The sequence below is a fragment of the Molossus molossus genome, unplaced genomic scaffold (genome assembly GCF_014108415.1).
Source record: "Molossus molossus isolate mMolMol1 unplaced genomic scaffold, mMolMol1.p scaffold_m16_p_12, whole genome shotgun sequence".
Lineage (NCBI taxonomy): Eukaryota > Metazoa > Chordata > Mammalia > Chiroptera > Molossidae > Molossus > Molossus molossus.
The window spans coordinates 37,973,307-37,994,759 of record NW_023425347.1 but is presented as its reverse complement, the minus strand read 5'-3'; the positions used below and the strand labels follow the sequence as shown (position 1 = coordinate 37,994,759).

The window sequence follows — 21,453 nt, the reverse complement described above, 5'->3', positions numbered from 1 at the left end:
GGGGCGTGACCCTTAGCAAAACTCCTCCACCCTCGCATACACTGGGATAGACTAGAAGATAAAGTCACTAACATCACACGACACTGTCCTATCTGTAGAATAGTGAGTCCTCAGGGCAACCTGTGACCCACCCCTTCCCTTCCTACACTCCAACTAAGGGGACACAATCCCGGACAAGACTGGCAAATGAGCTTGACTCATATGTCCAAACACCTGTTCACACTAACAGATACCCTCTCAGGATGGTTAGGAGCATTCCTGACCAGGTCAGAATCAGCCTCAGAAGTAACGGAAATCCCCATGAAAGAAATAATCCCAATGACCTGGCCAGTTTGGCTCAGTGATTACAGTGTCAGCCCATGGATTGAAGGGCAGGTTCTATCTTGGTCAGGGTCGTGTGGGAGGCAACCAATCGATATGTCTCTCTCACATCAATGTTTCTTTCTCTCTCTCCCTCCTTCCCTTCAACTCTACCTAAAATGGAAAAATAGCCCTGGCCAGTTTGGCTCAGCAACAGAGCATCGGCCTGTGGACCAATGAGTCCTGGGTTCAATCCTAGCCAAGGGCATGTACCTTGGTTACGGTTCGTCCCTGGCCCTGGTTGGGGTTGTGCGGGAGGCAACCAGTTGATGTGTCCCTCTCACGTCTATGTTTTTCTCTCTCTCCCTCCCTCTCTACCTGAAGAAAAATGGAAAAACATCCTCAGGTGAGTATTAAAAAACAAAATTAAATTAGAAAAATATCCTTGGGTGAGGATTAACAAACAAACAAATAAAAATCCTAAGGTTCGGAGTGCCAACATCTCTTCAGTGTGACAATGGACCAGCTTTTACCTCCCAAGTCACTCAACAGGTTTCCTCGGCCTGGGGCATCACATACCAAGTCCATTCAGCACACCACCCCGATCTTTGGGGGAAATAGAGAAAGCCTACTTTATCCTAAAGAAACAACTCACCAAGCTGTCCACAGAACTTAAGAGAGGATGGCCTGACCTTCTTCCCTTTGCCTTATTTAGATTAAGGGCTCCCCTAAGGCTCCTCTTTTTCTCAGCCCCTTTGAACTTATGTATGGACACCCCACCTTTTTAACACCAGGAGTTCCCACAGAATCCCTGCCATTAGGTGACTAGTGACCATCCCTTGCACTCACTCGGACACCTGCTATGAGAACATGCGAACCAATACCTGCCCATTCCTCCCGAAAACTCTAAGGTCCCACTCAAACTCCGGCCTGGAGGTTGGTTCCTCTTAAAAGACTTACCAGGACAAACCAGACCTCTACAACCACAATGGAATGGACCCTTTCAAGTCCTACTAACTACCCCACTGCTGCCAAATTAGCAGGTCTCTCTTCCTGGATTCACCTCACACGCCTGAGGCTAACTGAACCACCGACCCTGATGACACAGCCTCCGGAACTGAGGAAACGGACCCCCACCGAAGAAACTCCTGCACAAGAGGAGGAGAAACAAAGATAAAAATCTCTCGGATGCCACAAGGGAGTCTGACCAAACCATGACACAGAACTCCTCACAAGAGGAGTTCAGCCCTTATTCTAAAATATTTCAGGGCCCTGAGGGTACTAAATATGTGCTGGTGTCTCTGGGTAATCATTCTCTTCATCTTCCTTGTAGTTCTCATTCTACTTGTTCTATGAGCATCGCCATAATTCCCGGGGGATCTCTTTCCTGCCCCCGCTGGGACCCTGAACTACCCCTGATTGATATCTGAAGTCTTACAGAGGCCAGGGCAGGACAACTTTATGACTCTATGTCACAGGACCTTCAAAACTACCCTCCAGATATGATAAAAAATTTAACCAAAGAACAAGCTCTCTCTCTCATTTGTGCCCTAGCTTAGGATGCATTTCTTCAAGATTTCCAGGGTTACACATACCTAGAGACTTCCTCCTTTAAGATGAAAAGCCCTCTACCCTTTCTGTTAGCATCTGCCCTCTTGTCAGTTCTCGGCACTGCAGGGAATGGGAGGACGGTTCCCTGGTGAAGAGCCCCAGAACCATAGCAGCAGGGGAAAAGCTAGCTGGATGCCGGATACGTCCTCCCAACCCAGAAACCCCCTTGAAATACAATACTGTTATCCAAGCTTACCCTGTATCTAATAACTCCTTAATTAAGGCTATAAACTCGTCCACGCTCCAAGTTAGGTGGGAGAAAAAAATCCTCCCTTATGTTTCCACCTGACGCCCATCACCCTAGACACTTTCAACTATATTGGTACCTCCTTCTTTGCAATAACATGATAGGATGCACACCCTGCTATAACAATACCCACACCATCAGCATAGATCCTTTCAAGTTACTCAGGTTGGTACAAATTAAGGGCAGCTCACTGCCTGACCTCAGCCCTGACAATATTTTCCAACTCATTAACTGGACCAACGTTGTCTGTCAGCCAAACTATGATGATAATTGCACTCCAACTACAACCCACTGCTGCTGTGACTTCATGTACAGCCTAAACACAAACAAGACTCAATGCAGCGGCTGTCAGCAAGGAAAACCTTTACAGGCTATGTTACCCCAATTTTCAAAACCTCCGGCACAAAAACAATATGATACCTCCAAGCTAGGTCCATTCCATAAATCTTTCTACCCAATTACCGTCTTCTTAACAAATATAATTCCTCTAACCCTCTCTTTTACCAGCACCCCCAGGACTCCTCTGGCTATGCAGACAGAACACCTAACAAGTTCTTAACTCAGAATCCCTTGGGGCTGTAGCTCACTCCCACCTTGACAACTCCCAGTGTGAGGGTGATCATACCCTTGGAGTCATCACACCAATGGGCATCACTATTCTCAATAAAATCCAACTAAAACACAACCCCCACACCAGGACAAAGAGAGCCTTTGTCCTAGTCCTGGCAGGGGTCATTGGGATGATCTCAGCTGTAGCTACACGGGGAGGATTTGCCTACCATGAACACATCTATCAGAACTCACCAAATCACTAGAAGAAATATCCAAATACAATGTGGATACCTTGGCTGGACTCTCAAGGTCCTTAGATTCCACAGACAATGCAGTCCTTGATAATTGTTTACCCTCGACCATCTCCTAGCAGAACAGGGAGGTGTCCGTGAAGTCATTAACAAAACTTGCTGTACCTGTATTAACAATTCCGGTTCCATTGAAACTAACATAAAGAAAATCTATGAACAGGTGGAATGGTTACACAAATATAATTGACAAAACCAAGACACTGGCAATCCCAGTCTTCCTGGTTACCTAATATGACATGGCTTCTAACTATTTTGGGTCCACTTACCTCAATAATTCTCCTCCTTCTCTTAAGACCTTGCATCATTTGCACCATCCTTTCCTCTATCCAAAACTGTATACAAAGTATTATGGGCAAACAAATAATAGTTCTCATCATGGCCTATAGAACCCTTATTCCCAATTCCCCAACATACTAACACAGCTCTATGTCCAAGAACCAGCAGAAAGCAGCTATGTAAGAAAGAGACCTCCGCCCTGATTCCATTAGAATAATTACTAACAGATAGAGAGAAATGTTAGGATTTATAAGGCAATATGCTTCTTAATGACCATTTTGTAAGCTTCCTCACCACAGGAGAACAACAATCAGGAAGACATGATGGACAGGAAATGCTGGACACCAGGAATCAAACCATATAAGGAACCAAAACTGCTAAAGAAGCACCTGATCACACATCTGTATTCCTATTGACCCAACCCCACTGCCCAAGCCCACCAACCAAGCCTCCTAAATCCACTGACGACAAAAGCTTCCCACCAGTGGCTGCATATAAGGATGAGACTCCAGCTCCCCGGGGCTCCCATCATCAACCCAATACTTTTTGGCTTGGTGATGTGTAGCCCTTTCCTCTGGATATCTCACCCCCTAACATCTTTTCTTTATGCACCATCTGGGATTGCTATCTAGCCTGCCCACACACCACTGACTTGAACCTGTCAAAGAGCATGTAATTAACCCTGGTTCCTGGAAAGGAAGTCCATTTTGGAATGCATCTAGAAAAAGAACGGGTGAGATGCCCTGCAAATCTACTCTTTACCACATCATTTTTCCTCCCCAACTTTACTGAGGTATAATTAACAATGAAAAATTGCCATGGCTGGTTTGGCTCAGCGGTTGGAGCGTCGGCCTGCAGACCAGAGAGCCCTGGGTTCAGTTCCCACTAGGGGCACGTACAAAAATAAAAGAAAAGAAAAATTGTATATGTTTAAGGTGTACAAGAGCTGGGGGAGGGGAATGGGAATATATTAGTCAAAGGGTACAAAGTTTCAGTCTTTTTTATCTTAATTAAAAACAAGGACAACAGGTTAGTCTGGGAAAGATAGGCATCATGTACAAAGTAAAGCAGAGGTTTGAGAGTTAGACCGTAGCTATTGGAAAATTATCTTTCCTAGTAAATCACGGCCCATTCCCAACAGTATAATACATGCACTTTGCAGAGGTTTGAGAGTTAGACCGTAGATATTGGAAAATTATCTTTCCTAGTAAATCATGGCCCATTCCCAACAGTATAATACATGCACTTTTTTCTACACTTTAATAATTAAAGTAGAATGTAAAAAATGGCCCTTTGGCCCTGGCCAGTTTGGCTCAGTGGTTAGAGTGTTGGCCAGTAGACCAAAGAGTCACAGGTTCGATTCCGGCCAGGACATGTACCTGTGGTTTGTCCCTGTCCCTGGTCAGGGTCGTGTGGGAGGCAACCAATCAATGTGTCTCTCTCACATCAATGTCCCTCCTCCCCCACTTCCACTCTATCTGAAGATAAATGGAAAAATATCCTTGGCTGAGGATTAAAAAAACAAAACAAAAACAAACAAAAAACCAAAGTGGCCCTTTGGACCATGACTCCCTTCCTCCTTCTTAAAGTAACCCCCATTCTGATTGCTAACAGCATAGCATAGCTTCATCTCTTGTTTAACTTTAAGTGAATGAAATAATAGAATACATGTGTTTTGGAGATTGACTTCTTTTGCTCAAATTGTGTTTGTGAGCAGCAGTACCAGCTGTGCAGCAACTGGAGCTCTCTTGTCCATGAGAAGGCAAACATTTCTTCTGCAAGATATAAGTACCAGTACGTCTACTGACAGTGCATGAATTAATCTTACACTATTTTCTTTTATAGCTAGAGAGGCAGGATGAAGGTGGTTGCCCAGGGGGATGAAGGGAATGATGGAAAGTCTGGGAGAAAAACTGCAGAAAGGGCAGATTGCGCTAAAGACCAATTTTGCTTAGATAATAGTATTTGTAAGAAAAGACTTGATGTCAAATATCTTTAGGAATCTGTTCAATGAACCTAACCTCCAGTACCTTGGCCATATCAACAGTAAAATGTAGTAATGATATGTCCTCCTTTCTTCCTTCTCTGTATTAAATATACTCTGTGTTAAATGCATATTAAATGTACCCTATATTAAATGTGTTCTGGGCTTTTTAGCAGAGAATTGCTAAAGTCTTCCTAGATGGGTGATTTCATAGAACTATCTAATGCACACACTTAGATCTACTACAGCCTTAGACAGGCATGATTACTATCTACAAGAACCCACTTCAACCAAGAATAGATTGCAAGCCACCACCAAGTGTTTTGAATGCAACAAGAAACCCTTGGGCTCTCAGCTTTGCATAAATATGTATGAAGTGGTTTTTAGACCCAGAAGGAAGCAAGTACTCTGCAAACAGTGACAGATGTGGGAAGTCATCAAGCTTTCAGTGTGTGGTGCAGGAAGGAACAGTCACCTCTGTTTAAATGCCTTGCCCTTCAAAGACATGCCCAAGTTGCCCGAGGCTTCTCTACAGAGGCAAGATCGAGGCATCAAGATTTGCAAAGGAAAAACAGATTATCTGGGACCAAACTCACATCTTTCCCGAGACAGGTCAGATCCTGGACACAAACAAAAAAAACAGGATGGGGGAAACAGTTGGAGAGAGGGGAGGAGAAATGGGATGCTCAGCTAGAACAAATCCATGAAAAAGGAATAGGAAAGGTTTTGAATAGAAAAAGAATGAGTGTTGTGTGGGATGGGCTACTGGGGAGAGGAGAATCAGGGCCCAGGAAATTTGATTTGAAACCATAAGATCCCATTCAAAATGCCTGATTTCATCAGATCTCAGTATTTCACTTGTGAGAGGGAAAAATTAAAACAGATGTGCTTTCATTACTTGCAAGTGATGTATCTGTCTCTATCCATTTGTCTTTTTGTCTATCTACACTAGTTTTTATATCTCCAAATTAATAGTAGGACTTACCCCACTATCAACTTTATTGATTGTTTCTTATACAGGAGTCCAAACTGACCTCAAATAAATAAGCAGTTCAGTTCATTAAATCTGGATTTCACCAACCTACCTAGTTCTGTCTGGAGAACATACCCTCACACAGATCCCATGAGTCATTGGCTTTGTTTGTCCTCCTGGTTTCATTACAAGGTAAGAGGGCCTTTTCTGATGATAGGAACAGGGCAGGTGGGCATTTGCTAACTCCACAGGCCCATGGTTTAGGAAGCACATATGCTGATAGAAAACACGATCTCCAAAGAATGCCTTTGTAGTCAGCAAGGATTATTTATAGCTTCTGACACAGAAGGTTTCAAGTATACAGGGAACATCACTATTAACACTAACTTGAATGAACTCTGTGGGAAAGAGAAGTATAAAGGCTTGGCTTTTCTCCCCCTAGGATCAGGGGTGGGAAATCTTTTTCCTGCCAAGGGCCATTTGGATATTTGTAACATCATTAAGGGCAATACAAAATTATCAATTAAAAAATTAGCCTCCTATATTTGGTCAGGCTAATTTGGTGAGGCTTGTGATGTTAGCCGGTATTGATTTTGTGGGCGTCATGTGGCCGGCGGGCTGGACGTTCCCCACACCTGCCCGAGGTCATCAGTAGTCCTCTCTGACTACAGGGTCTTCCCCCTCTATTTTTTTTTTTTTGCAAAAGAAATCATGGTCCAACGTCTCTGAAGCAACACAGACACTACTTTTCAGAGCCTTTTGGGTACCCAGACTCCAGCTTTATGGAGATAAACTCATCTTCCACACTTTTCAGTCCTTACCTCTTCAGACTTTATCTACGCCAAGCTGTATCTCCAGGAGCCCACTAGAAAACTATTAGTTGGACTAGTTTGCTTACATCTCATGTATGTACTTTGTTCAGTCTTTATTGATACCATGTGCCCAACTGCAACAATCTCTCACTGAGTCCCACCCTGCAAACCTTTGAGACCCGCAGCTAGCTCCATTTTTCACTATGAAGCTCTCTCCTCTGAATAACAGGGCTATTTTATATAATGTAGTGCTGGTTGACCATATTGCATTATCTTTTCATTTGTTATATGTTAGTTTCTCCAGACTATTTGAGTTAGGGACCTACTAAGTTAGAAACCTATTGAGTCAGGGACAAACCTATTTGAGTTAAGAACCAAATCTACCCAGAATGGCAAGAATGGCAGGTGGGGCTACTTGTCTACCAGAAGATGTTCTTTCTGCTAAGTTGCACAAAAGCACAGTATAAACCTTCTCTTTCTCTTGTAATCAATTTTAGACATGCACAGACCAATCCAGCTGCCATGGATAGATACCACAAATAGACCTTAAGGAGAAAAATAATCTTCCTAGAGCACTCTGAGTAAAATCATTCATCAAATTCTCTCTTTCAAGACACCATCTTTCATTTTTGTTTGTTTGTTTCTTTGTTAATCCTCATTCAAGGATATTTTTCCATTGATATTTTTTAGAGTGGAAGGAAGTGAGAGAGGGAGGGAGAGAGAGAGAGAAACATCGATGTGAGAGAGACACCTCAATCAGCTGCCTCCTACATGACTCCCACTGGGGCTGGGGTTTGAACCTGAAACCTAAGTATGTACCCTTGACCGGGAATCAAACCTGTGACCCTTTGGTCTGTGGGCCGATGCTCTAACCACTGAGCAAAACTGGCCAGGGCAACACCATCTTTCTTATATGCTGAAAGTTGACAAAGTCTTCTAGAGGAAGCAGAACACAAGGAAGCAAAGGAAAAGCCACCAAATTCAAATTCTGAGTCAGCAACAATTGTTCAAAGCCCTAGAAATACAATCAAAGATACAGTTTGATAAAAGGAAGAAAGAAAGGCCAGGTGAGCTGGCTAAAGAAACTGCAGATAATGCAGAGGGGAAATTCAGCACCTGGGAGGCAATGACTGCTTCCCACACAAACTGTATCACATTGAGCACTGAAGTAGAAGAGTAAAGACCCAAAAGGGCAAAAAAGTACATTGTATACCTTGGGGCACACAGATTTCCTCTCTTTGCCTAAGAGGAGTTTCCATCTCTGGTCCTTTAGTAGGTCGTGTTTGTTGTTGTGCAGGACTACCTCAGAGGAAGGGGTGGTAGTCCCATCCCACCAGTTAGTATTGGCCTTATTATCTGAGGTGAGTCACTTGATCCAGTTCTCATGTACAAAATGGAGATAATACTATATCTCTCACCCACCCACCCACCCACCCACCAGATATTTATTGAGGTCCCACTATGGGCTAAGCACAATGGTGAGCCAAACAGACATGGTCTTCACCCTTCTGCAGAGTCCGGATCATCTGGTGGGGTTGTTAGTTACAGAGATGGAAAGTGTCTGAACTGTGAAGCACTGTAACATGGAAGGTCTTTGTCAGTATCCATGGCTTCCACTCATGATTCAGTTGTGTGACCTGGGCAAGTCATTGTTTTCCCCCTGGATTTTCCTAGTCTCATCTGTGAAATGAGAAAAGTTCCTGTCCTAAAAGTTATGTATTCCAAATGCATATGAAGTTTAGATTTTTAGGTTCTTCTGAGTCATGGCTCTCTATAAGACTGCTATGAAACAGTTCAGATATATAAAAGGATAAGAATAATATACAACCCTTTGTGTGCCAACTACCTGACTTGGGAGAGAAACATTACAAGGAGCTATAAAGGTGGCAGCCTCCTTTTCACGGAGGAAATAAATGTGATGAGTTTGATGTTTACTCTTCTGAACCATGACCTTTCCAGGAAACCTGGTGTGTGAATAAGAATGGTCCATCACTTAGGTGTTCCTGGTTATTGATGAATGAGAAGTCATGACAGTGTATGTCAGAGGAAGCTCAAGTGCCAGCCTGTCCTTTGCCTGCACCCCTGCTTGCTACCCACCCAGCAGACAGAATTAGAAACACCATGTGGCAGGCATGACCTGCTCATTGAGAAGGTACCCAGTTTTGTATTTACCTTCAGGGCCTTCTGCGCAGATTCACTGGATCCAATTGCAATTAGGTTAGGCCCAGCCATGCTGCAGAAACTCTTCAAATGCAAAGTATCAACCACGGGGACTGTGGAGACCGCATAGTCCTATGCAAATAATAGAAACAAGCAATTTGGCATTGCAGAGTCATTCTAAAACCTATTTAAACCTGCCTGAATCATGCTCACTCCCCTGGATGCTGCCAGGGGCCTATCTGGAAGGGAAACAGGGACCCACAGGTTTCGGTATTGTCAGTTAAATGAAGACTGCTTCTAAGGAGAAAGTGCAGAACTTTCTTCCAGATGTGTGACAGTATCAATAGCTTTGTTGATCTATGGAGTGGGCTACTCTGAAAGGATGTGTCTAAATATCCTGTGCAAACTAGAGCCTCACGTCTTCATGGGGAACAGAGCTTCATGGGAGTTCTATCCCTTCCTAAGCAACCTGGTGAGCCAACCTATTAGTGATCAATAGGGTAAATTGAGAGGATGTGCATTACACCTAGCATAGTGGGCACCCAAGTACAGGTGGCCCTTTATTCCAATATGAAAAATCCACATTTCAGGTTAGTGTCAATTGAGTCTCCAGATTTTTTTTTTTAAGTCATCAATTGTGCCATGGACATTTGTGGCACAGTATATATGATTATATACTGGGAGAAAACAGATGTCTGTGATAACTTTGTTGCTGCTGTGGTAGCTCAATAAAGCCTGTTTATTGAGAACTCTGAACTTGATAGCTTCCCAAACTTCCAACAAACATAAAAATATTAGAAATTAGTTTGCAAAGCCAGTGACATATAAGTACCAATATTCATGACCTATGGGTTCAGTAGGTCTATGAACAGTCACTAATTACTCTGTGCCAGGCATAAATGATCTTTCACCTACCTTAAAAGTATCCGCCAGGATTTCAGCACCTCGTTGATTTGTCCTTTTGGAAAGACCCACAAAAAATTCTCTGCCTACAATAAATGTCATGGAACACAGTGAGTGGGTGGCAGCAGTGACAGCACACGATTTCTTTATCAACAAGGAGCTTAAAGCAGCACACAGCTCTTTCCTGCCAGAGAGCAGGTGTACTTACATCTGACCTCTGCTCTTTTCACACAAATCTGATTTCAAACTCTCGCCCTTAGACATAAACTTTTTCAACTTCATAGAGATAGAACATAGAATAGTGGGTGCCAGGGCAGGAGGGAAAGGGGAACTGGGGAGTCAGTGTTGAACAGATGTAAAGTTGCCGTCTGGGGTTGGGAAAAGTGCTGTAGACGGATGGATGGTGGTGCTGGTTGCACAACCATGTGAATGTAGTTAATGCTTCTGAACTGTGCCCTTAAAAATAAATGGTAAATTTTATTCTCCTCAACAGGAAAATTAAGCTTTTATTTAGGAAACAATAGAATTAAACACATTAATACTCTGTAACTAGAAATTGAGAAGTAGCAATGATAAGTTAGCAGTGCTTCCTCTTTTTTTTTTTTTTTTTCCTGTGAAAGAACAATTCTAGACATTCTCGATGACGTCGGATTCCTTTCTCATAACAATGAAATGAGGGCTGAAGAAGCCATCTGGGTATACAGTGAGTGTAGTATTTGCTGACTTTAAAACTCTACACCCATTTATTTCAAAGAAAAACATCAAAGATGCCTACATACAAATACGAAAATTTAGGAAGATACAATGTTCTTCTTATTTGGCTTTTCTGAAATTCTACAGATTTTCTTCTTAAAAAACAAAACACTAAATAAAAATGGTCTTCTAGTTTAGGCAAACAATTACAGTAGGTAGAATTAGGCAATACACAATCTGGGGATTTTTATCCTCCCTAAATTCTTTGAAAAAGTAATTCTATATGAAAGGAAGAAAACATATTCAAAGATAAATCAGTATATTTTTGCCCCAGAATGGTAGGGTGGAGTGTAAGAAGAGTAAGCCACGTAGAAAAAATTGATAGAGTTTATAAATGTTACAACTTTAATCTTCATGATGTGCTTATAAAAGAGGTAAATATCAAGGGTCAAATGGTGTTCTGAGAAATTCCAATGGCTTGTGCGGTTGGCAGACACTGGAATCTTTGGTGGCAGATTGACATTTTTTGGGTAATGGTATGACTGTACTGTCCCTTAAGAAAATTCATTACATACAAATCAAAACCGGAGTTAGGGAAAGGTCCTTTACTTGGCAAAAGTTTGACTCACTTTATCAAAAAAGCAACATTAAATTTCCTTAATTAAGATAAAAATAGATTTATAATTTAGACTTATATATAATTTTTAAGAAAAACATTTAATGCATTAAGCAAATTCAAACACATTTATAATAGGGCTTGCATACTATTTCCACTTTCAAAGACTAAGGCAAGGTAGGAAAGTACAAAGAAAAGCAAACTGCTTATCTCTTTAAAAAGTAAGTTGGGCCCTGGCTGGTTTGGCTCAGCGGTTAGAGCATTGGCCTGTGGTTCCAAGAGACCTGGGTTCGGTTCCCGCTAAGGGCATGTACCTCGGTTGCGGTTTGTCCCTGGTCCTGGTTGGTTGTGCAGGTGGCAGCCACTCGATGTGTCCTTTTCACGTCGATGTTTCTCTCTCTCTCTCCCCCTCCCTCCCTCCCACTCTATCTGAACAAAAAAATGAAAAAATGTCCTTGGGTGAGGATAAAAAATAAATAAATAAAATAAATAAATAAATAAAAAGTTTCTTGCTGTATGGGGGGCTAGATCCCCTAAATGGCCTTCTTGGTAAAAAGAACTAATAAAAAAAGCTGAAATGCAAATATTGAATAAATTTGTTTTGATTGTATGTTTCCTATATCATTTTCTTCTATACCAATTCATCCTCTTTCTGTTCCTCCCGCCCTTCATTCTTTTATAGGAGAAACAAGGTTATTTGTCCTACTGACTACCTTACATTCTGGATTTGGCTGATTGCTTCCTTGTGTGTGTATCATCTAACATTACATTGTTCTTTTATGTTTTGTATTTTGCGGTAAAGTAATAGTTTCATGGTGCTGCTTAATTAGATTATTGTTCACTTCTTTACGTATTGTTTTGGCTCGGAGTACTTCAGAGGTGGGACTGTGCTTCATCATACCACGAAGCCATGACTGACTCTCACGTTTTCAGTGCTACTGGAACAGGCAGTGTGTTCAGGTAGTCACACTGATCGCTCCATTGTGAAGTTCCCTGTCAAGCTTTCATACAAAGGTTTTAACGTCCTCTGATGATCATTGCACAGATCCATTATTTTATTAGGGACCTACACTTACTGCATAGAATTGTAAAAAGAAAACCTTTCCTCAATCAAGTATTTGTTCTACTTGAAATAGAATTTACAAAGGAAAGATAGGCTACGTGCTTGACTCTTTGTCCCAGCAATTTAAAATAACGACCAATATGTTTTCACAAAAAACATTATTATGAACTAATGGGTCAAAGAATAAATCAGAATGGAAATTTAAAAAACACTTAGAAGTAATGATAACAAAAATATGAATCTGAAAACATTAAGGATTCGGCTAAAGTAGCACTTGGAGGGAGAGTTACATAGCTTTTCAAAGTTTTCACTAAGATAAGGAAAGTTTCAAAATTAAAGAGAGAATTCCAACTTGAAATGTAAGAAAAAAGAACAGGGTAAAACAGAGAAATCTGAAGGAAGGAAATAAAGGTAGAAACAGGAAGAAGAGAGGAAACATACAAGAGAGAGGGCTCATCAAAGCCAAAAGTTGAGTCTCTGAAAAGATTTTTAAAGTTGACAGAGCTCTGGCAAGAAAAAAGAGAAGGCACAGATAAACAGTTTGAGTGAAAAGGAAACATGCTATAGTTGTGATGCTTAAAACAGATATGTAGAAGATATGAATAACTTTATATCCACCATTTGAAAACTTAGATAAAAGAGATACAATCTTAGAAATCAGAAGGTACCAAAACTTACTCAGAAAAACCTCAATGATGATACAATCACTAAAGACACAACGAGTTTAAAATCTCCCCACAAAAAAAGCACCGGCCTCAGGGCCTGCTTATAGGTAAATTCTATCTAGTTCAAGGAATGCACGATTCAAATAGTACTGACTACAAAAGAGAAACATAGAAAATATTCCCTAATACATTTTATGAGGTTACCATAACTCTTTTACCAAAGCCAGACAAAGATAACAAGAAAGAAAAATTATAGGCCACAGTGTAGTCCTAAAATATGAGCAAACTAAATCCAACACTGTAGTAAAAAGAAAATATATCATGACTAGTTTGTTTCCATTTCAGGGATGTAAGACTGGTGAAATATCAGAAAATCATTTAATGTAATTAACCACATCAATAGGTTAAAGAAGAAAAATCATATAATCATATCATTGAAGCAAAAAAAAAAAAAAAAGAGTGTTTCATCTGAAATTCCATTTCTAGCTGTTTACTTTAAAGAAACTCTTATGTATGTCCCGGGGAGATAAACACAAGAATGTACATAGCAGTACTGAAGATAATAGACAAAAAAAAACCCTGGAAAACAATCAAATGTACATCAGTAGTAAAATGAATAAATACATCACAATCGATTCTTACACAAACTACCACACAGCAATGAAAATGAACTACCGCTACTCGCATCAGATTACCTCAGAGCAGAAAAGTCACACAAGACTTTATATACTGTGACCCTACACATCTAAAGCTGTACGACAAGCAAAACTAAAAAACATATACTTTAGGAATACATGTACTGAGGTGCGACAAAGAAAGGCAGGTAGTGCTTAACATAAACTTAAGGACTGTGGTTAACTCAGGCTTAGAGGACAAAGAGGTTGGGACTGGGTTTCTGTGGTCCTGGAAATGTTTTATTTCTTTTATTAATTTTTTTAGTTTATTGATTTTTAGAGAGAGGAAGGGGGAGAGAGAGACAGAGAGAGAGATATCAATGTGAGAGTGAAACATCAATTGGCTGCCTCCTGCACGCCCCCTACCAGGGATCAAGCCCACAATCTGGGCATGTGCCCTGCCTGACTGGGAATTGAACTGGCAACCTTTCGGTACATGGGATGGATGCCTACCCAACTGAGTCACATCGGCCAGGGCCTGGCAACGTTCTATTTCTTAAACCAGGTGCTAGGCCCCCAGGTGTTCATTTTATTATTGGTCTTTAAAGTGTACCTAAACATTTATAACTCTATATGCTCCTTATTTTATAAAGTAAATAAATAAAAGTAGAAGTAAATTGATGTTGTCTATTTAAGAGAAACAGGATTGAAAAAGTTTCTACCAGTAGCAGTTCACCTAACTGACAAACTTCCCAGTGGAACTGGAGTTGGGAAGCTGTTCCCCTGCCCTCAGTGTCCTGACCAATTATTCATGAAGGCCTGAGTTCCAGAGGCAGAGGACACAGCCCACGAAAGCAGTACAGATGATGTTTCTTACCCGACTCTGCCAATTCAAAACTGGGTGGTGGTGACAGTTGTATAATATTGTGATGTAATCAACACACTTGAATTGGTCACTTCAAAATGGTTAAAGTGGCACATTTTATAGGCTATATATTTTGCCACAATTTTTAAAAAGGAAAAAAAAAAGAGAAGTAGGAAATAGAAGGCAGGACCAGAGTTAGGTATGAATGAGATGCCAAGCAGATAGATTTTACTATCCCAACAAAATCTCAGTTTTGGATAGAATAATTTTAAGATATTAACTTAAGCATTGATTTATTTTTTTTGTAAGACAGTATAAAATTGTGATTTTATCTTTTCATTTTTTAAAAAATTATTTTTATTAATTTGTTTTTGTTATAGATGTTTCTCCTTTTTCCCCCCATTGATATCCTCCTCCCCCCTTCCCCAGCTTTGTTGTCTATATCCATGGGTTATGCATTCATACATATAAGTTCTGTGGTTTATCTCTTCCCCCCAACATCCCCTCTTCTGAGGTTTGTCAGCCTGTACCCTACCTCTATGTCTCTGAGTCAATTTTGTTCATCAGTTTGTTTAGTTCATTGTATTCCACAAATAAGTGAGATCATGTGATATTTGCCTTTCTCTGCTTGGCTTGTTTCACTTAGCATAATACTCTCCAGGTCCCTCCATGTCATCTCAAAGATAAGAGATCTTTTTTTCTTACAGCTGCATAGTATTCCATTGTGTACATGTATCACAGCTTTTTTATCTATTCATCTACTGATGGACACTTGGTATGTTTCCAGATCTTAGCTATTGTAAATAGTGCTGCTATGAATATAGAGGGCCTATGTTCTTTCTGATTGGTGTTTCAGGCTTCTTAGGGTATATTCCTAGAAGTGGGATCACCGGGTCAAATAGCAGTTCCATTTTTAACTTTTTGAGGTAACACCACAGTGTTTTCCATAGTGGCTGCACCAGTCTGCATTCCCACCAGCAGTGTACTAGAGTCCCCTTTTCTCCACACCCTTCCCAGCACTTGATGATTTGTTGATGGCGGCTTAAGCATTGATTATTTAAAAAAAAAAGTTTACAGATAGTGTCAAAGGCAAGCCTCAATGCTTAGTACCTAATTACAAATTGGGGCAAAAACATTAGGCTTGAGATGCTGTGGAAAGACCTTTGATCAATGGAAGAGGTTTCTGGTTTAAGTGGAGCCATAATACTGATGAGCTTTTAGGGAATCTGTTCAACTTAGCTGTTAAGATAACTAAATGGCTATGAACACAGCTTGTTTTAAACCGTACTTCAAATATTATCAGTACCTGCTAACAGGTTATTTATTATATGGCTATGTTTTGGTAAAAGAAGCGTTTTATTTTTTTATTTTTATTTAAAAAATTTTTTTTTTGTGTGTGTGTGGTACGTGCCCCTAGCGGGAACCGAACCTGGGACTCTCTGGTCCGCAGGCCAACACTCAACTGCTGAGCCAAACTGGCCAGGGCAAAAGAAGCATTTTATTGTAAGAAAGTGTGACTTAGACATCTATCTTTTCACAAAAGCCTATTTTCTAAGAGAAACAGGCTGTTCTGTGCTGCCAAAAGGAAAGAAAGTGTCATCAATGGCAGACACAAAGAATACTCTAAGGGGAACTTAGTAGGCAGATTCAAAGAATGCCTGAGTCTGCTTGGATACATCTGGAGCTGAGAATGCAGGCGGGCCTCCTTGACTCCCTGTTCTGTGTTCTTATGGCTCAGTGGGTATGCTCATCGAACCCCAGGGGTAGGGCCATTGCCCAGGACAGGGGAAGCACAGGCTGTACAGTGCACAACTCCAGGGATATTGTTCACACACTTATGATAAGAATGACACCCCTAGAGTTTGGCAACATAGGGGTCCCATCCATAGGTCTGTGATAGCCAGGAACATTAATTATATCAAAACCTAAGATATTACAAGATATTTTTATATTGAAATGAAGATGGCTCTATTTTGTCTATATACATGGGATTCAATATAAGATTCACATCAGCTAAAATATTAGACTCCAATAAGCTTCCTGCTTTCAGTGGGCCCCTTGGGGCTACAATCCCAGAATGCTGGGATCAACCTCTGCTGTTAAGGCTACATCTGTGAAACAGGTATTTATTCTCTGACATATACAGGATAATAAACTCTCACTATAAATTAAAAATTATTATTGATTGCTATGCTTCTAAGTACAACTAGAATGAATCTGGCATCCAGAATTTAGCACATGACTTTACAGAACCATCATATGATCATAAAGAGCTGGAAAGGTAAAATGCCAAAATCACTTTTTAAATTAATTTATTTTTGTTACAAATGTTTCTTTTTTCCCCATTGACACCCTCCTCCCCACACCCCCCCACTTCGTACCCAACTTTGTTGTCCATGTCCATCAGTTATGCATACATGCATATAAGTTCTGTGGTTTATCTCTTCCCTCCTCTCCCCCTCTTCTGAGGATTGTCAGTCTGTATTTTATTTCCACATCTCTGGATCTTCCCTGTTCCTCAGACTGTTATGTTCATTATATTCCACAAATAAGTGAGATCATGTGATATTTGTCTTTCTCTGCTTGGCTTGTTTTGCTTAGGATAATACTCTCCAGGTCCCTCCGTGTCGTCTCAAAGAAGAGATCTTTCTTTCTTACAGCTGCATAGTACTCCATTGTGTATATCTACCACAGCTTTTTTATCCATTCGTCTACTGATGGACACTTGGGCTGTTTCCAGATCTTAGCTATTGTAAATAGTGTTGCTACAAACATGGGGGTACATATATTCTTTTTGATTGGTGTTTCAGGTTTCTTAGAATATATTCCTAGAGGTGAGATCACTGGGTCAAATGGCAATTCAATTTTTAATTTTTTGAGGTAACACCATAATGTTTTCCATAGTGGCTGCACCAGTCTGCATTCCCAACAGCAGTGTACTAGAGTCCCCTTTTCTCCACACCCTCGCCAACACTTGTTTGATGATTTGTTGAATCACTCTTTCTTTAGTAGCTATATTAGACCCACTGTAAAAACTGATTTCAGTTAGATCAATAAGAACATTAGGTGTTTGTATTTGTTGAGTTCTGCTATTATTCATTTGGCATTAAGCCAAGTTGATTTGTACTGATAATTATTTAAATTCATCTTGCTAACTGGGAAGAAAATTACTTATAAATGACACATCTTGAATTAAGAATCTTTTACACATGAATCAGATATATTGTCACACAATGAAAAACCATGAAACCCATGAACTTACGTTGTAGAACAACATAGTAGACAAAACATACAAAATGATATGTACATACTGATAACATTCTTGTAAAAAATGTGCAAATACATACATATAAAAGTACTAAAAAAGGCGTACACCTAAATATTGAAATGTTTATCTTTGGGTAAAAGTTCATCTTTATTTTCTTCTTCTCTTTTGCGCTTTTCTGTATTTTCCAAGTTTCTTGCATTTAGCATTTTTTACTTGGGTAATTTAAAAAACTATAATAAAACAAGTGAAGATGAGCCCAATATTAGAAATATTTTTGGGTAGGAACAAGTAAATACAATCATACCTGTGAATAAGACGTCTCCACCATCTAAGGTTGCATTTTCATCTTTCATCTCTACTATATTGAGCTGAAGTTTTTCTAATGCTTCTTTCATCATGTCAACCTGTTGAAAATGATCCAGATTAATATTGTACCACTTTCTAAAAAGAAAACCAATAATCTAAAACTTCTGAACACTGAATCATGCTCCCATGTGCAAACACACACACACACACACACACACACACACACACACACACACACCCTTGTGAATATATGAATATATGTAACATAGTTTGGACCAGCCAAATTCATTAGCAAGAGAAGAAGTTAGTTATCTATTAGAAATTGTCCACTTTGTCTCCTTTTAGCTTAAATAAGCTTAAGTCAATATAACAGTGCCTTTTTCTTTTGGAAGGCTAACTAGTTAGAACAACACTGTGGGAAGAGTGGTTACTTAGGACACTGTTGAAAGAGCAACTAGTTTGGGCACATGAGTCAAGAACAGTGGGAGGCAGAACAGCCACTCCTCCTACCCTTGCCAGAAAGTACAAGATGTAATTTAAATGTGAAGTAAGTCTGTAAGAATTGCACACACATGGAGTAATATGTGGAAGGAACATCCATGACAATAACCAGTACCTTGAAATCTCGGCACATAGGACAGCTGTTGTTTTCTATTCAAATATTTCCTAAAAAATGTCAGAACATCTAAATCTTCTTGGTAAATCTGAACTGTCACTTAAATTTAACCTAGGTCCCTAGAGGTAATTAACAAATACAATAACTGCAATCAAACCAAAGAATACTTGAAAATGAGTTTTGGGGTCTTTCTGGAATTCCAGGCTGTAGCCTCAAGCACACAGAAATTCTCGGCTAAACTAGGGAATACTTTTAGTGAGGTTTACTTAATACAAGAAAACATTTTAAGGCATAACAAATGCCTTTGGAAGTTCACAATTCAGTTCAAGTCCTTCCAGCAGCTCAACAAATAACTTAAATATTTCTGAAGGTCTGTATAACCTTTAACACGGTAAAGACATACATGGAGAAGACATGAATAGCTAAAGGAAAAACAAGAGATCACATGACAGTGGGAAAAGCAGGTAGTTCTGCCAAAATACACGCCCAGTTCACATAGTGAATTGTCAATGAAGAGTTTAGGAGACATAAATATAGCAGAGTAACCTCTAAAGTAATAAAAATATGGAAATACGTTGACAACAAGCCTGACATTCATGCAGTTAAAAGAAAAAGAAAAAGGATACAAAATAAAATAAATATATCATCTCATCCTTGTCCTGGAACTCATGCAAAAATTCCACAAACCAGAGTGACTCAGAACAATAAAAAGTTATTTCCATGGATGAAATGGTCTTAATGTTGTAATAAATACATCGAGTGACCTCTTTTAACAGCAGAATAGGTTTTGCTATGTAACAGGAAGTGGAAATCATTGCCATAGCATAAAAAAGAAGCAAAAACAACATTTACCATGCCTTGGGCTGCAGTGAACCCAGGAAAACACACAACTGTTTCCTTCTGGCATCTGCCTCTGTGTCTATGGAAAATTCATTCAGCTTAGAGAGATCATGAGAACTGAGCTACTGTTACCTTTGGTTTCTATTATGAATGATACTGCTTCTGTTATAACAACATTTCAAAGATTACTCAGAATTCAGCAGTAACCTATTTTGGTGTGAAAAGTTTACATGTAATATCTAGACCTAGGAACTTTATTTAACTCAAGAGTTTAAAGAGAACAGAAGTAGGGTGGCTAACATACACCAGTTCCAGAAACACTGTATTTCTTTAAAAGCTCTATGTCTTTCAAATTAAAGTTTTAGAGGATAAAATGCTTGTGGTTTTTTAAAAGTTAAAACAGCTGCACTGACAATAAAAAACTGGCTTTTGTGCAAGTGCAGTACTTTCCCCCCCCCTTTAAAAAAATATTCAGTCACTTCTATATAAACAAAGTCTTCAGAATAGGTCCATACCACAAACACTGATGATACTATATTACTTTCAGAGTTAAGGGTATGGACACAAACATTTTTTTTAAAGTGTCAAGTAAACAGTTTTGAGAATGGCAGGACCATATAGCATCAAATCAGCAATGCTAACCCCCGGAGATTTCTGAAGAAGAAACAAGAGAGGCTGAACGGGAGCCTGTCCATTGAGAACTGCATACTCTTGGCACAGGGGTTCCACGAAGCAGACAAACTCGGCTGCAAACAAGGCCCAGCACTGCCCTGACACATGCCAGCTACCCTGGCAGTTAGAATGCTAAATATTCCCTGGCCAGGTGGCCCAGCTGGCTGGAGCATTATCCCGTGCACCAAAAGGTTGTGGGTTCAATTCCCGGTCAGGGCACATACCTAGGTTGCAAGTTCAATCGTTGGTCAATTTACGTACTGGAGGGGGCTGATTGACGTTTCGTTCTCTCTTTCCCCCTTTCTTCCCTTTTCTCTCTTTCTCTCTCTCTCTCTCTCTCTCTCTCTCTCTCTCTCTCTCTCTCTCTCTCTCAAATCAATAAACATATCCTTGGGTGAGGATTAATAAAACAAACAAACACTAAATATAACTATAGAAGTGGGAATTTTGCAGAAAAAGATCCAACCCATGAGCCTTCAAGAAACTGCCCATTCTGTGGTTACACAGGCATGGTTAATGTTGATTTAATTAACTTTCAAGAGAGAGAGAGAAAAAAAGAGACCAAACAACACAGCCACCTTTCACGGGGACACCTTACAAAGTGGAATTGAGTGTTACTCGGGGTCGGTAAAACTGTTAGAACAAACACTATTGATTCCAAAGGCTGAGCTGAATGAGTCAGTTTAGCCCATGGAATTCGAAATAAAAAGGGTAAATTAGAGAAATGCCCTTAATTCATTCAAGAGTTAGCCATATAATTTCCATACTCTATTCTGTTTTTTTTTTTTTTTTTTTTAATCCTCACCCGAGGACATTTTTCCATTTTTTGTTCAGATAGAGTGGGAGGGAGAGAGAGGAAGGAGAGAGAGAGAGAAACATCGACGTGAAGGGACACATCGAGTGGCTGCCACCCGCACAACCAACCAGGGCCGGGGACAAACTGCAACCGAAGTACATGCCCCCAGCGGGAACCGAACCCGGGTCTCTCCGGACCGCAGGCCGATGCTCTAACCGCTGAGCCAAACTGGCCAGGGCCATACTCTATTCTAAAGATTTCCACGACATCCCTTCCTTTCCCTTTCACTCTGCATGCTTTGTTTCACCTT

At 40.2% G+C, this 21,453-nt stretch overlaps 1 protein-coding gene across 1 annotated transcript in view; it reads right to left on the bottom strand.

Annotated features, from left to right (window-relative positions):
- The window catches only part of DDAH1 (dimethylarginine dimethylaminohydrolase 1), a 142,842-nt gene that overhangs the window by 30,842 nt on the left and 90,547 nt on the right, over positions 1 to 21,453 (bottom strand). Inside the window, exons 2-4 of the mRNA XM_036256358.1 lie at positions 18,218 to 18,317; positions 10,142 to 10,215; positions 9,239 to 9,358 (exon numbers count right to left, since the gene is read on the bottom strand). Coding sequence (XP_036112251.1) covers positions 9,239 to 9,358; positions 10,142 to 10,215; positions 18,218 to 18,317 — 294 coding nt within the window. The remainder of the gene's footprint in view (positions 1 to 9,238; positions 9,359 to 10,141; positions 10,216 to 18,217; positions 18,318 to 21,453) is intronic.